At 47.1% G+C, this 17,360-nt stretch overlaps 1 protein-coding gene across 1 annotated transcript; it reads left to right on the forward strand.

Moving 5' to 3' along the window:
• Positions 1-13,789: 13,789 nt before the first annotated feature.
• Positions 13,790-15,307, forward strand: LOC123140898 (E3 ubiquitin-protein ligase Os04g0590900-like). The gene has a single exon (XM_044560161.1). The coding sequence runs from the start codon at positions 13,927-13,929 to the stop codon at positions 15,028-15,030; it is 1,104 nt and encodes a 367-aa protein (XP_044416096.1). The 5' UTR covers positions 13,790-13,926; the 3' UTR covers positions 15,031-15,307.
• Positions 15,308-17,360: the final 2,053 nt, after the last annotated feature.

Genomic DNA, 17,360 nt, shown 5'->3' on the forward strand with positions numbered 1-17,360 from the left:
AATTGGTCCCGGTTCGTGCCACCAACCGGGACCAATGGCCTTGCACAGCGGCGTGGTGGTGAGTTTAGTCCCGCCTCGCTAGCTGAGAGAGAGCCGCACCTGTTTATAAGGTGCGGTGCACCTGAGCTGTCGAGCTCCTCTCTAAAGCAGGCTTACGGGCCTAACCTCTCTGTACATGCCTGTGGGCCTACTGGGCCTTCTGCGGGCCTGAATCCTGGCCCATGGATGGGTTTCTAGTCGTATTCAGGCCGTGGTGGCCCAGTAGGTGGCATAATTTTTAATTTCTGGCCTGTTATTTTTCATGCATTTACTAATTATTTTGAGCTATAAGACTCTAAAATTGAAAAGCATTTCAAATGAACTCTGAAAAGGTTGAAAGTTGGCATGGTATCATAATTTCATCCACATAGCATGTGCAAGAAAGTTGAGAGGGTTACGGCAAAAACTAGATGCACTTCGTGTACAAAACGTACTATGGTATCATACTCGTCTGTTACAAAGTTGGCATGGTATCATCATAATAGTTGCGGGAGAAAGTCTTCACTTTTTCTTCGCTTGTGTCATTTGCTTATTGCGCCGTAACCATGGATAATCTTCATCATTTATCAGGATGCTTGGGTCAGCCTTGACTTTGAAGGGAGGAATTTCATGAAACTTTTCATAATCTTCAGACATGTCTGTCTTGCCCTCCACTCCCACAATTTCCCTTTTTCCTGAAAGAATTATGTGGCGCTTTGGCTCATCGTATGATGTATTCGCTTCCTTATCTTTTCTTTTCCTCGGTCTGGTAGACATGTCCTTCACATAGATAACCTGTGCCACATCATTGGATAGGACGAACGGTTCATCAGTGTACCCAAGATTGTTCAGATCCACTGTTGTCATTCCGTACTGTGGGTCTACCTGTACCCCGCCTCCTGACAGATTGACCCATTTGCACTTAAACAAAGGGACCTTAAAATCATGTCCGTAGTCAAGTTCCCATATGTCCATTATGTAACCATAATATGTGTCCTTTCCCCTCTCGGTTGCTGCATCAAAGCGGACACCGCTGTTTTGGTTGGTGCTCTTTTGATCTTGGACGATCGTGTAAAATGTATTCCCATTTATCTCGTATCCTTTGTAAGTCAATACAGTCGAAGATGGTCCCCTGGACAACGAGTACAACTCATCACAAACAGTGGTGTCACCTCTGAGACGTGTTTCCAACCAACTGCTGAAAGTCCTGATGTTCACATGTAATCCAGTCGTCACACTGCTCCGGGTGTTTGGAGCGCAGACTGTTCTTGTGTTCATCGACATACGGGGTCACCAAGGTAGAGTTCTGTAGAACTGTGTAGTGTGCTTGAGACCAAGAATATCCGTCCCTGCATATTATTGAGTCCCCTCCAAGCGTGCCTTTTCTAGTCAGTCTCCCCTCATACCGCGATTTAGAGAGACCTAACTTCTTAAGGCCAGGAATGAAGTCAACACAAAACCCAATGACATCCTCTGTTTGATGGCCCATGGAGATGCTTCCGTCTGGCCTAGCGCGGTTACGGACATATTTCTTTAGGACTCCCATGAACCCCTCAAAGGGGAACATATTGTGTAGGAATACGGGCCCTAGAATGACAATCTCGTCGACTAGATGAACTAGGACGTGCGTCATGATATTGAAGAAGGATGGTGGGAACACCAGCTCGAAACTGACAAGACATTGCGCCACATCACTCCTTAGCCTTGGTATGATTTCTGGATCGATCACCTTCTGAGAGATTGCATTGAGGAATGCACATAGCTTCACAATGGCTAATCGGACGTTTTCCGGTAGAAGCCCCCTCAATGCAACCGGAAGCAGTTGCGTCATAATCACGTGGCAGTCATGAGACTTTAGGTTCTGGAACTTTTTCTCTGGCATATTTATTATTCCCTTTATATTCAACGAGAAGCCAGTCGGGACCTTCATACTGAGCAGGCATTCAAAGAAGATTTCTTTCTCTTCTTTCGTAAGAGCGTAGCTGGCACGACCTTCATACTGCTTCGGAGGCATGCCGTCTTTTTCGTGCAAACGTTGCAAGTCCTCCCGTGCCTCAGGTGTATCTTTTGTCTTCCCATACACGCCCAAGAAGCCTAGCAGGTTCACGCAAAGGTTCTTCGTCACGTGCATCACGTCGATTGAAGAGCGGACCTCTAGCTCTTTCCAGTAGGGTAGGTCCCAAAATATAGATTTCTTCTTCCACATGGGTGCGTGTCCCTCAGCGTCATTCGGAACAGCTAGTCCGCCGGGACCCTTTACAAAGATTACGTGTAAATCATTGACCATAGCAAGTACGTGATCACCGGTACGCATGGCGGGCTTCTTCCGGTGATCTGCCTCGCCTTTGAAATGCTTGCCTTTCTTTCGACATTGATGGTTGGTCGGAAGAAATCGACGATGGCCCAGGTACACATTCTTCCTGCATTTGTCCAGGTATATACTTTCAGTGTCATCTAAACAGTGCGTGCATGCGTGGTATCCCTTGTTTGTCTGTCCTGAAAGGTTACTGAGAGCGGGCCAATCGTTGATGGTTACAAACAGCAACGCATGCAGGTTAAATTCCTCCTGTTTGTGCTCATCCCACGTACGTACACCGTTTCCATTCCACAGCTGTAAAAGTTCTTCAACTAATGGCCTTAGGTACACATCAATGTCATTGCCGGGTTGCTTAGGGCCTTGGATGAGAACTGGCATCATAATGAACTTCCGCTTCATGCACATCCAAGGAGGAAGGTTATACATACATAGAGTTACGAGCCAGGTTCTGTGATTGCTTCTCTGCTCCCCGAAAGGATTAATGCCATCCGCGCTTAAACCAAACCATACGTTCCTTGGGTCAGCTGCAAACTCAGCCCAGTACTTTCTCTCGATTTTTCTCCACTGCGACCCGTCAGCGGGTGCTCTCAACTTCCCGTCTTTCTTATGGTCCTCACTGTGCCATCGCATCAACTTGGCATGCTCTTCGTTTCTGAACAGACGTTTCAACCGTGGTATTATAGGAGCATACCACATCACCTTCGCAGGAACCCTCTTCCTGGGGGGCTCGCCGTCAACATCACCAGGGTCATCTCGTCTGATCTTATACCGCAATGCACCGCATACCGGGCATGCGTTCAGATCCTTGTACGGACCGCGGTAGAGGATGCAGTCATTAGGGCATGCATATATCTTCTGCACCTCCAATCCTAGAGGGCATACGACCTTCTTTGCTGCGTATGTACTGTCGGGCAATTCGTTATCCTTTGGAAGCTTCTTCTTCAATATTTTCAATATCTTCTCAAATCCTTTGTCAGGCACAGCATTCTCTGCCTTCCACTGCAGCAATTCCAGTACGGTACCGAGCTTTGTGTTGCCATCTTCGCAATTGGGGTACAACCCTTTTTTGTGATCCTCTAACATGCGATCGAACTTTAGCTTCTCCTTTTGACTTTCGCATTGCGTCCTTGCATCGACAATGACCCGGCAGAGATCATCATCATCGGGCACTGGTTCCTCTTGATCTTCAGCAGCTTCCCCCCTTGCAGCATCATTGGGCACATCGTCTGGTTCCTCTTGATCTTCAGTAGCTTCCCCCGTTGCAGCATCACCGTATTCAGGGGGCACATAGTTGTCATCGTCCTCTTCTTCTTCGCCGTCTTCCATCATAACCCCTATTTCTCCGTGCCTCGTCTAAACATTATAGTGTGGCATGAAACCCTTGTAAAGCAGGTGGGTGTGAAGGATTTTCCGGTCAGAGTAAGACTTCGTATTCCCATATATAGGGCATGGACAACACATAAAACCATTCTGCTTGTTTGCCTCAGCCACTTCGAGAAAATCATGCACGCCCTTAATGTACTCGGAGGTGTGTCTGTCACCGTACATCCATTGCCAGTTCATCTGCGTGCATTATATATAATTAAGTGTGTCAAAAACCATTACAGAACATCATGAATAGATAATTAAGTGAACAAATTAATAGAAGTTCATCATCACATTAAAACCAAATTACATACATAGTTCTCATCTAACAACATATATATAGCTCTCCGGGGCATCTAATTAATTAAACCATACATTGAAACTATGTAAAACATTTCAATGCGAAAACAAATGCGATCATAATCGCAACCGAGGTAACAATTGATCCAACGGCATAATGATACCAAGCCTCGGTATGAATGGCATATTTTCTAATCTTTCTAATCTTCAAGCGCATTGCATCCATCTTGATCTTGTGATCATCGACGACATCTGCAACATGCAACTCCAAAATCATCTTCTCCTCCACAATTTTTTTATTTTTTCCTTCAAGTAATTGTTTTCTTCTTCAACTAAATTTAACCTCTCGACAATAGGGTCGGTTAGAATTTCCGGTTCAACCACCTCCTAGATAAATAAAATCTATGTCACGTTGGTCGGTATATTTGTCATAAACAATAAATGAATCATAGACAGGACGAGGGCCGACGGGGGCGGATACCAAAACCATCGCACTATGTAATAAGAAGGAATAATAAAAGTAACAAAATTAGACAAGTAACTATCTAAAGTAAGAATTTTTTCCTTTCAGAAAGAAGATAAGAACAAGAGGCTCACCACGGTGGTGCTGGCGACGAGATCGGCGCGGGCGATCGACGGCGGTGAAGACGGGGACAGGACGTGATGGACCGCTAAACCTAGACAAATCTCGGGGAAAATGGAGCTCGGAGGTCGAGTTTCGAGAGGAGAAAGATTAACTAGTGTGGCTCAGACATTTCATCGAACACCTCATGTGCATAGGAGGTGAGCTAGAGCACCCAAATGCCCTCCCCTCGCCGGCCAGAAAAAACAGAGCACTATGGAGTGCTCTGCTGTGGCGATGGGGTATATATAGGGAACTCTTTGGTCCCGGTTCGTGGCACCAACCGGGACCAAAGGCCTGGTCCCGGTTGGTGCCACGAACCGGGACCAATGCCCCCTTTAGTCCCGGTTGGTGGCACCAACCGGGACCAAAGGCCTTGTGCTGCCCCGCGTCAAAAGTTTAGTCCCACCTCGCTAGTTGAGAGGGCTCGAGAGTGGTTTATAAGCGCTGTTGCGCCCACCCTCTCGAGCTCCTCTCAACTGCAGGCTTTCGGGCCTAACCGTTCTCTTTGCCTGTGGGGCCTACTGGGCCTTCTGCGGGCCCGAATCCTGGCCCACGGACGGGTTTCAAGTCGTATTCAGGCCGTGGTGGCCCAGTAGGTGGCATAAATTTTTTTCTCTGTTTTTTGTTTTCTCTTTTGCTTTATTTGTTTTGTTTTGTTTCTACTTACAACAAAAAACTTATTTATTTTATTTCTAATTACTTATGTATTTTACTTTAATTATTTTATTTTTATTTATTTTACTGCTGCTATTTTTATTTATTTTACTGCTGCTTTTTGTACTTAATTTATTAAGGTTTATTTATTTTAGTTACTATAGTTTATTTTATTTTATTTTATTAAGGTTTATTTATTTTATTTACTAAAAAAATGAACATAGATGCGCTTATAGAGGAAATTCAACCTAAATTCATAATAAATTTCTATGAAATTTACTGTGAATTTAGGTCAAATTCCCTGTATAAGGGCATCTATTTTCACTTTAAAAGGAGCTCAACAAGCAGAGAGGGACGGGCTTATAAACTGGTGTGAGCGCCCTTCGGTTGGCGAGGTGGGACTAAACACTGGCCACAACTAGGACCAGCCCTTTAGTCCCGGTTTGTGGTATGAACCGGGACTAAAGGGTGGTGGGCCAGGAGCGTGGCCCATTGGTCCCGGTTTGTCCCACCAACCGGGACCAAAGGGTCCGGACGAACCGGGACCAATGCCCCCACGAGGCCCGGCAGGCCCCTGGCCGCACGAACCGGGACCAATGCTCACATTAGTCTCGATTCGTGACTGAACCGGGACTAATGTGAATATTGCCCTGTGACCAAAGCCCAGTTTTCTACTAGTGTCCTCTCCCATCTGTGATGTGCTTCCTGCTGCCTTAGCATCACCACCTCCTGTCAGCCCTACAATTGCTGAAGGCGCGCAGGCAGGAAAACATCGACATTTGATATTATTTTTCTCCTTATCATATTAACCTAAATACCATATGTTCTAGCTATGATTAAGGGAAAACATATTGTTATCGACATTTGTCGAACCATCCAACTTATATGCTTTACATGTTGTGGTTTAGGTATCAGGCACCAGGAGTGTGATATTTTTGTATGTTTCATGGACAAGATAAAATCTACACATGGCTTTAAATGGACAGGCGCGGCAACGCGCGCATTCTGTTCTAGTATAAACATAAAACAGAACAGGAATAACCATGGACAATCTTTGTGGTAGTGTCCAATCGACTAGAGAACAAGCTAGCATTATTTGTAAATACAAATATGCACCGGTAGGACATACTAGTTTGCAGAGACGAGGGTTGAACTCTTTTTCAATTGTATCATTTTGATGCGATTATAATATTAGCAAAATGTTTCATTATGCGAGAACGGGGAATTACTAGTAAGTCGGGACGTGACTTACAATGTACATGGATAGCAAAGCACATAAGAAGCAACAGCGAGAGCAGCGTTGCTGCATGGGCAAGGCCGGTGCGCTTGTCCATTAGGAAGATGCACTTGAAATTGCAAATACTTCCTTGGTGAGTGTGTGTATGTTTTCTAATGGGAGTACACTACAATATGATTGCTCTATCTACACACTGTTGGCGTCTATATATGGAGAGAGAGAGAGAGAGGGAGGGGGGAGAGGAGGAGGAGGAGATCCAGTTTCGAGATACAATACAACACCTCCAAGAATATGTCTATCAATATAAATGATTACTTAGAATACATTAATTGTGCCAATATATATCCTTAGAATACATTAAATGTAACATATATATAATACATTAATTAATTATATATTACTTAGAATACATTAATTGTGCCAATATATATCCTTTGAATACATTAATTGTAGCCTATGTATATAATACATTAATTATTTATATATTACTTAGAATACATTAGTTGTACCAATATATATCCTTAGAATACATTAATTGTAACCTATATATAATACATTAATTACTTATATATTACTTAGAATAAATTAATTATACCAATATATATATATATATTTATATCCTTAGAATACATTAGTTCTCTCTATATATACATTAATTGTGCCAATATATATCCTTAGAATACATTATATATAGCTTACTACAGACTCAGCTATCTGAGCCAAAAAGCCCATACTCCGTGATTCGTGCTGAAAGAGGAAGGCAAAAAGGTGAAAGGATTTAGGGGAGTTTCTGTGGTGCACGTGCCTAACGTAGCTTACTACAGAAACAACTTCACACTCGCACTATTATCCGGCAAGTGTACACAGCGTGTGCCATTCATCTGTCCATGGCAGCATGACTGTTTCTTCCCAGGCATACTAGTTCCCATAGATATGTTACTTCCTTTATTCATAGTGCGCCCATGTTTTCCGAAATCTAAATTTGACAATAAATTTAACCAATAAGACCGATTGCGGCGGGAACAAAAATTATATCACTGAATTCGTATTTTAATTCGAATTCAGTGGTATAATTTTTGCTCCCACCGCAGTCGGTCTCGTTAGTTAAATTTATGATCAAATTTGGATCTTGGGATTCGCGTGCGCACTACATTATGGAATGGAGGGAGTATTATCCTACTGGAACTAGTAATTAACACGAATGTTTAGGGCACGAACGTGCCTAGTTGAAGTTTTTTTCCGCATCGAATAATCGTATGTCAAGCCATCTACGTGTATACATGCATACTAGACATTATATCATTGAATTATTGGAACCAAAAGGACCTACTAGAGGAGGGTACCATCAACTTCTCATTCTGTGATTTATGAAGATACACACACACACGGACACACGGAACCGCAAAAACTACATGTGGTACTGAGTAGAGCATTAACGGAAGCTCCGATGGCCGATCACATTGGAAGTGACTGCCTATGAACCAACGCGGTATTATTTTAGGAACCACTGAAACTATTTGTGGAGTAGGATTTTTACGGAAGATCCGGTGATCGCTCACATTGGAACCAACCGCTCACTGATAACACACACACGGGACTGCCGAGAATACATGTGGTATCAAGTAGGGCATTAACGGAAGGCCGCTGCTATGAATCAGCCGGATGATTTCCTAAGAAATCAGGAAATCATCCGCCTGTTCAGCCGTCAGATCTACGTCCTGGGGCCGTTGGATCGCCACAACGCCACGACAGCAGTGCATCGCGACAGCTCCACAGCGCCATTGCAGCCCCACGCGGTTCTCGAACGCAGCACCGACGACGTCCAGCGAGCTCCATTGCAACCCGGCGGAGCTCCATTGCAGCCCCGGCGGAGCTCCAACGCGGCACCGACGCTCCGGCGAAGCTCCATTGCAACTCCGAACGAGCTCCACTATAGCCCCGACGTGTCCGACGAAGCTCCAATGCAACTCCGGCAGAGCTCCAATGCAGCACCGTCGGCTCTGGTGAAGCTTCAATGCAACGTATGACCGACGTTCATGGCAGCACCGGCGGCGTGATGAAGCTCCACTGCAGCCGGAGTTGAGGAAAGATGCCCCGTCGCAACAGCAGCTCCGCCACCCACCGCCGTGGTGTACTGCAGCTCCACCGCCCGCCGAGATCTGCGAGGACGCAACAACACACGCTCTGCGTTGGAAGCATCCCCCACCGCCGACGAGATCCATCGGTTGCAGCACCCCTCCCGGCAGCAACGGCGGCGTTGCATCTGACGTGCTTGCAACGGCAACCGCATGGCGGCCGCGCCGGAGCACTGGTGCTGCCACGGCGGACCTCGGTGTTGTGCAGCTCTCCTATGCTTGCATCAATGGCGGAGACCCCCATGGATTGCAGCTGGGGGGGGGGGGGGGGAGCAGCACGCGTGCACCAGATAGGAGGGGGCACATGGCTAGCGGCGGTGGCGTGGGAAGCGTTGGAGAAGAAGGTGAGATGGAGGAGGGGGTGGTGGAGAGAAAGAGAGCGTTCAAGGGATTGGGATTGGGGGAGGAAGACGAACAGAGGACGAGCGGGGGAGCAAGACGAACAGAGAACGAGCGACTTCGGGAGATAAGGGAAGGAAGCGGTGGGTGGGCTGGACACGTGTCGTGCGAGGGAGGCAGCTTGCGCTTGGCTGTTTTCATCCGACTTAAAATAAACGTTTTCCTTAACGGAAGCTCCGATGACCGATCACGTTGGAACTGACCGCCTATGAACGCACGTCGTATTTTTCTTAAGAACTGCTGAAACTATTTGTGGTACTGAGTAGGGTATTCACGCATGATCAATCACATTGGAATCGACAGCTCATGAATAAACACACATAGAGAGAGAGAGAGAAGAACCGCGGAGACTACATGTGGTACCGAGTCAGGCATTAATGGAAGCTTCGATTATGGATCATGTTGGAACTGACCGCATATGAACCCACGCGGTATTGTTTTAGGAACTGCTAAAACTACTAATGTTGAGACGGAGACACACTTTGCTCATCGTGGAGAAGAAGGTCCATTTCCGGGCACGTCTCCGGCTACTATTGCTGAAATTGGTATATTGCTATTTCCTCCGTCTCAAAATAAGTGTCACTAATTTATTAAAAGTTTAGCAAGTTGTATTAAGTCTGCGACATTTATTTTGAGATGAAGGGAGTATTACACACCACATATATAGCATATAGCCATACAAAAAGAAACATATATATCATATTGTTTTTCACCCCTGACCTCTCGAAACTGATAATGCCCCTGAAAACAAAATGAAACTATTGCATATAGATATAGACTCCTGCCGATTGCCGATAACAAGCGGTTCTAGCATCATCTTTTTTGGTTTGTTTCGAAGACGACCTAATGGTTCCGGTGAAAAGGACTCCAACAAAATTATATGATGATAATAGTGAGCGGTTGCTTCAGTGCTTGTAGTCGTCGCTAGGTGGCCTACGGATCTGCATGCATTTTTTTACTATTTCTAGTGTTTGTTGTAATGCCATGATTGATGATGAATAGATAAAAAACCCCGCAAAAAAGGTGAATATTGAACTTCAATAAATAAATTACAACATTGTTCTTTATTTCCCAATTGCACATCAACTGGCTCATTAGTATGATCACTTGGAACAACAATAAAATTGATCACGATGTATGAGATCGCAAAGGAGGATGGGCCGGCGCCGCGGATGTTCCATTGAATAATAGCAGAGGCTGCTTACTAAATGTCGGGGGATGACCCCGGATAGGCTCAACAACACTCATCAATTTTCAAAAACATCAGGGCGGCCAGCGCTCCTCAGTCCGGCTAGTCCTCCAGCCGGCCATCTGGCTCTGGGCCAGCAAGCCCTCTGGCTCCGGGCCGGCTGGGCACGGCGCTATTGCCCTGGTCGGCTGGCCGCAGCCGGCAAGCGGCGGGTCGGCACCCTTCCAATCCATCTGTACGACAAGACAACCCCCCCCCCCCTCCCGACAAGGAGAGCGTAGCAACCCCGCGTTACCGCTGACCGAGGCGGACGGCGACGACACGACGCGGCATTGTAGCTGCACAGTGCCAACCACTTCATGATGCGCGAATGGCGTGCCACAGTGGTATGCATCCAGCGGGTCCCGCAGCCGGCTGGCCACAGCAGCCGGTGGGGCCCACTGGAAGCCAGAGACAATGACACCACCAGGGCCCGCCCTCCTTATTTTATCAATTGCAACCTGGGAGGCCAGGCTATAAGATCTCCCAGGAGCCCCCCTAAGAGGGGGTCGACTCATTCATCACACACACCCACACACATGCAAGGAGAATAGGAGAGCTAGCTCCTTCTTCCTCCTCCACCCATACAGCTCAAGGAGCGCCATTATAGTTCTTGTGATCCTCATAGTCGATCCGGCAGGACTAGGGGTGTTACCTCCCTCGGAGGGCTCTGAACCTGAGTTTGTCGTGTGTCTCGCACCGCTTGTCGTCGCCAATCTCGCTTCTGAAACCCACCGCGTCCTCTGGCCCCAACCACACTCGATTAGCCATCCCATGACATTTGCCACGAGAACACCACGACACTATACAACAGTTGCAATAATAACATGTGCACTCTGGAGCACTCTTATGCATAGGGATGAAAATGGAGTGGAAACTTTCCGCTTTTCCGGAAGAAAAATGAAAACAGAGAGATAATATGAAAACAGAAATGGAAATTTGAAAAACAGAAGTGGAATTGGAATTTTTTATACGGAAATAGAAACAAAAATGGAACGATGTTTTACGGTGGAACAGATGTGGAAACGGAACTTTTCGTTTCCATGAATATGGAATTTCTGCTTTTACTACGGGCTTATGGCTGCTTTGTAGCCCAACCACCGAACAACACACAATGACAGAATGAGCATAACGGATCATTTGAATCCCAACTTCTACTACCACATGCGTACTCAACTAGACCCTATACACAATTGTCCAATACTACTACAATACTATGCTATGTTGTTAACATAATCATATTATTTTTTAGCCATGTTACCAATTCATTAAATTTATTTGTTTTCGGGTGCATTTCTCTACGATTCAAGGGGATTTTTAAGTTCCGGGAAACGCCCACTTCTGTTTTCGTGTCTGCTCTGTATTCGCTTCATGTCTATTTTCGGTAGTAACTGTTTTCGTTTTCGCTTTCGGGGTTTCTGTATTTGTTTCCGCTTCTGCAAAAAGAATATGAAAACAAATATGATAGCACTCAGTTTCGTCCGTTTCCGCTCCGTTTTCATCCCTACTTATGCACACACAATCCCTGTGGTAAATTAATTTTCTTGTTGACTTTGTCATCCATGATTCGGCATACGCGAGTATATGTATATATGTATGAGTATATATACACATTAATTGTAACTAGCCATAGGCGTGCGGCCCACACTATGCCCTGTTGATGTGTTGCGGTGAAACATGTATAGAAATTTCAAACCTTTAGAAACATTTGAAAATAAAATCCAATGCTAATAAATCGGCCGATCAAAGGTGTCGGTCCTCACCATCATCGAAGATGGAATTCTCTGACAAAACCAAAACCGTCACCTCAGATACGTTCTTACGTGAGCGGAAAAGTGGTCCTGTTAGGATTTTATTTATTGTTACGACGCTTCTGTGACAGACCGGGTGAGAGTCAAAAACCATCACCACCACATTTTTGAAAATCAGTTTTACATGACAAAAGTTACTCATCAAACAACCTTTTTTTGTATCGAATGTGGGCAGCGTCCGAACTAGACTTCTTGGTTGCCACGTCGGTCCGAATGTTGTGTCGGAAAGCCGTCCGGTCATCTTCACTCTGATCGGCATGAATGCGGGTAAGCGGTCATCACGTCCATTCTCAGCGGCATGAATGATGACGAGGGTTCTAGAGCAGATGTGTTGGTCAGGTTTTTGGGTGGGCCTTGTGTTAGAGTCCAATGTAGTGGAGGTCTTGACGCCTGCAAACCTCCCTTCATTTGGTTCAAGTTTGTGAATTTCGGACATTGGGACCGGTTTGGGCCATTTTGGTGGTCAGCATGGATGTGTCAAAAAATTCAATACGCCTTTTTCAGACATTTGGGGGTGATTTGGCGATCCACGTTCTCCCACGACACTCGACCACCCATTCCCTTTGTCTTCTTTCCTATCGCGGAGCACCCCGGTCACCTCTCACCATCGTGGGGTGTTGTGAACAAGCGACAGCGAGGCTACGAGCCGCCAAGAGTAATCACAAGGGGAGCAGCGTCAGCGTCATCAAGTTTCGGTGAGTCTCCTGATGGATATGTGACCGGTGCAAAGTCGATGTTGCAACCAACACATGCCGATGCTAGGACCGGTGAAAGCGATGCTACGACGATGGTGCGAAAGCTGCGTCGGGGTGGCGTGATGCTGCGACCAGTGCTCGGAGATGCTGAAGCAGGCGATGTGGGCAGCGTTGAATGCTGCGACGGGACTATACATTGTTGCAGCCTTTGCCGGAAATGTAGGAACCAGTGGTGCGTGAAGGTACGACGTCGCCGCTTTTAGCGGCAGCGGGACGACAACGATGCTGCAACCGTCGCCGGAGACGCTGGAACCAGCGATGCATGAAGTTGCGGCGGCCAACGGGGCGACGCGATGTTGTAACTGTTGGTGCAACAGCCGTGATACGCGTCCGCAAGCACTACTGCTCCGCCACGCAGGTCAATCCATGTGACGGTTCCGTAGGTGACCGATCACTCGCTACGCCGGCCGACCACTTCGTCGACCATTTTCCAAACTTGTCCTGCACGATAGAAAACCGGTGAACACCATGGCCACGTTGGTCACTACTTGGATGATTAGGAGGGCAGTGGTATCTCCAGCCAATAAGGGTTCAAATTCTAGACTTGACATTTGATGCTTGTATTTTTCTGAATTTATTACACGCCTTTCGGCGATGTGTGTTCAGTGGGAATGAGAAGAGACGTCCCCGTTGACTACAAAGACATATATGGCGATTTTATCGGTCTTAACATAATGTGCCGGCCGAGTCTCTCGGGGGTAATCATGGAGAACACGTGTTTTCCTTATCAGCCTCATCCTTGTGTTGAAATCAGCCTTTACTACAGGCCATCGATCCCGTACTACGAAAGGGGAAGAAGATACTACTCGAAATGTTGTTTTTCTTGTGACCAACGAATCTCGAGAAAATCAATCGAGATGTAACACCGCGCCTGCTTTTTACCGGCCGGTCACCCTTCCACAACAAGCTCCGCGGACCACAGGACTTGCTACTTGTCGCGCGCGCTCAAGTCTCCGGCTGCAGCTTCAACCACACACCGCGGTCCTCAGTTCACACGCATTAAAAAGGCAACCGGAGTCGCACCCACCACCGCTCACCTGCTCTGCGGCCTCCAGCAGCCCACGCCCTCCCGCCGGCTGCCCATGCCGCCGCCGCCTGAGGACCATCCCATGCCGCGGCCGAAGCCGAAGCCGAAGCCTCCCAAGCCCAGGCCCAGGCCGGAGACGATGAAGCCGGAGCCGGTGCGCGACCAGACCGACGGCGTCCTCCCGTTCCCTGCCGACCCCTTGGCCTGCGCCGCCCACTGCTCGGAGACGTGCGCCCACTACGGCCTCTGCCGGCCGCCGCCGCCCTCGCGCACCGCCACCGTGCACCTCCGGCCCTCCTCTCGCCTCCCCACCCCGCTCATCGCCCTGTCGGCGTCCGTCCTCGCCGTGTCCGTGCTCCTCCTCCTCGTCCTGCTCGTCTGCCACGTCGTCCGCCGGCGCGGGCGCCAGGCCGCCAACGCCGCGCCGCTGCACCACCAGGTCGCCCAAGCGGGGCTTCCGGCCGACATGGCGATCCCGGTGCCGGCGGACAGCGACTCCGACGACGGGGTGCACCACGTGTGGTACATACGCACCGTGGGGCTCGACGAGCGCGCCATCGCGGCCATCACCGCGCTGGTGTACGACCCCGACAAGTGCCGCGCCCTGGGGCTCGGCGGCGACGGCTGCGCGGTGTGCCTCGCGGAGTTCCGCGGCGGGGAGACGCTGCGCCTGCTGCCGCGGTGCGCCCACGCGTTCCACCGCGGCTGCATCGACACCTGGCTCCGCGCCCATGTCAACTGCCCGCTCTGCCGCGCTCCTGTCAAGGTCGCCGCTGGCGCTCACCAGACCGCCGCCCCCGGTAACGACGCGAGCGAGCCCGCGGCGAACCTAGCCGCGGCCGCTGGTGCAGGCGCCGAGGAGACCGGGGGCGATGGCGTCCTGTCCACGGAGATGGCTGTGAGGCGCGCCGCGTCCATGGTGGCGCTCCCGAGGCTGCCGTGGCCGGACGTCTCCCTACGGCCGCTGGCGTCGAACAGTGCGCGCGAGGGGGAGATGGGCCTAGCGAAGATCAGTAGAGCGCTGAAATCGTGCGAAGCGTTGGAGATGGCCGGCGTCGCGGTAGGCAGGTCGGCGTCGTTTGGCGCCGTGCCGCCACGTTTGCCGTGGCGGTCAGGCCAGCCGGCCACAGGCATCAACGCCGATGAGATCCAACGTTGAACTGCGATCGATGCTGCTGCTGGGGCGAAAGTTTTTGGAGGGAACAGCGTGAGCTTGTGCGTACACCGTGAGAATGTCAGAAATTGTAAATAAGAATTACTGACGCAAAAGATGTGCTCCCTTGTAGTATGTGATAATCTAATAAGCTATGAACATCTTAGTAGATATGAACATCATAAGCGCATGTTCATCTTCTGGTTCATATACATGAGCTTACAAAAATATGTATGTTGATACAAAAAAAAAAGTATGCTCATCGATTTCAAGTTTCTTTTAATCTTCCATGATACATATATTCAAGTTTTTGGCCAATTTTCGATCCATTTCAACCAAGTTGAATCGTGGGGATGGTGATGTGGAATTTATCCTGTTCCAATCTGAAATGAACTGGATCCCATTCCAATCCAATCCTCCGCGCTCAAAAGAACGCATCAACTTAGATTCAGAAAAGAAAGCACAATAGAGACTTGCCTGCCTAAATCAGAATTCTCGAGCAAGTTCCAGCGCGCGACTGGCCACCCACCTTGCCTTTTGTCACCATCGTGCTATACCAAGACCGCATTAAAAATGATGCCTCCATTTGCACTGCTTAAGCAGGATGCCAGAGGTGGGCAATCAGTCCCAGTCACCTCATCAAAATGCAGATGTGCATCATTTATTTGGACCAAGAAACTGCTGCTGTTCATTAAATGAGATGGGTGAGCGTCAGGTCTGAGAGTCTGATCAGACATGGAGTAGAAAGCAAGCACTTGAGGAGACTGGACAAGGTCGTGTTTGTACTCCAGGCAGGCAGTTTCTTGTGGAAAGAAGTCCGTATTACAACGAGTAAGGCATTTCGGAGGGCGAGCTCCATGGAGGATGTGATGTATATGCGTGTAAAATTTGTGGATGAAATACCTTAAATTGCGAGATGTAAAAAAACAAATCATGGACATTGAGGATGAACAGTACATACGCTAAAAAGGCCCTGATTTGTCTTTTTGTGTAGCTCTCATTTTAACGTATTTAGGCCTGAAATTTTTTAGACATGTACATTATGTATCTAGGTATATGGGTATTTATATTCGGAATCTTTTGAAACTGAAAAGTTTAAATTTTGAAGTTTTCAAATTAAGGCCTCCATGGAACTCGAGCTCTGTTTGGCTTTTTCGGTATTACAACCCCAAACTACCATCAAAGTCTAATATACACTAGATTTAAAAAAAAAATCTAATATACATCCATAAACTACAAAACCGTCTATTTTACAACCTCCCACTTCCAAAACCGTACAAGAAACAGCGTTGGACCGGTTTGAAATTGGTTTTGATTGGACAACAACCCAGTCAGCCGCCACGTCACTCCCTGGCCCACTTAACCCTGATTTTCATTTTCCATTCTATTTTTTATTTTGGCAAATTTTTTTTGAAACTTTCACAGATTTAACATAAGGTCAGTGTGGATTTTCGATAATTTGTTTTTTTTGGGAACTTACATTTTCTGGCAAAAATTTGACCCAAAATGGCTATGGATTTGAATTTTCTTCTAAATTTTCTCTGTTTGGCAAAAATTGTTAACAATATTGAATATAAGGGTAGTATGGATATTTAGAATGTTTTCAAAATTTACTGCAAAACCTTTTTTTACCAAATTTTGACCCAAAATGGCTCTAAATTTGAATTTTCATTCATGTTTTCTTATGTTTGGCAAAACTTGTTAAAACCTTCCCAAATTGAATGAGGGTGGTGTTTTGAGAATTTTTTAAATAATTTATGGGAACCTCCAGTTTTTGGCCAAATTTTGACCAAAAATGTCTCTTACTGTGTTGTCATCGGGTGATGTGGCGGCTGACTGGGCTGTTAACCATTCTCAATCTAGTCCAGAGTTGATTCTTCTCCGGTTTTGAAAGTTGGAGGTTGTAAATAGACGGTTTCATAGTTCAAGGTTGTATATTGGACTTTGGCAGTAGTCTGAGGTTGTAACTTGGACTTATCTCTTTCTTGTCCTTGACAAGATTCAGGGCCTTTTAATTTGGAAAGTTAAGAAGGATACAAGTTTATTCGCACCCTGTACTTCCATCTTCATCGGTGTGAAAATTGAAGTCACAACAACTTTTTGTTCAAAATGGTATATGTGCAGGTGGCTATATGAAAATACCCAAGGAAATACAATGATGCATCATGTGTCAAATAACATTTGCAGAAATGCAAAACCAATGAAAGGAAAAATATAGACCTACACCATACAGGATTGGTCATCGCACAATTAACAGTAGTCTAACTAAGAAGGAGCATGTAATTAGAAAAAGGGGCATCGCCCATTGAGAGCATATTATCAAACGAGGTTGAGCT

The sequence above is a fragment of the Triticum aestivum genome, chromosome 6D (genome assembly GCF_018294505.1).
Source record: "Triticum aestivum cultivar Chinese Spring chromosome 6D, IWGSC CS RefSeq v2.1, whole genome shotgun sequence".
In the NCBI taxonomy this organism is placed as follows: domain Eukaryota; kingdom Viridiplantae; phylum Streptophyta; class Magnoliopsida; order Poales; family Poaceae; genus Triticum; species Triticum aestivum.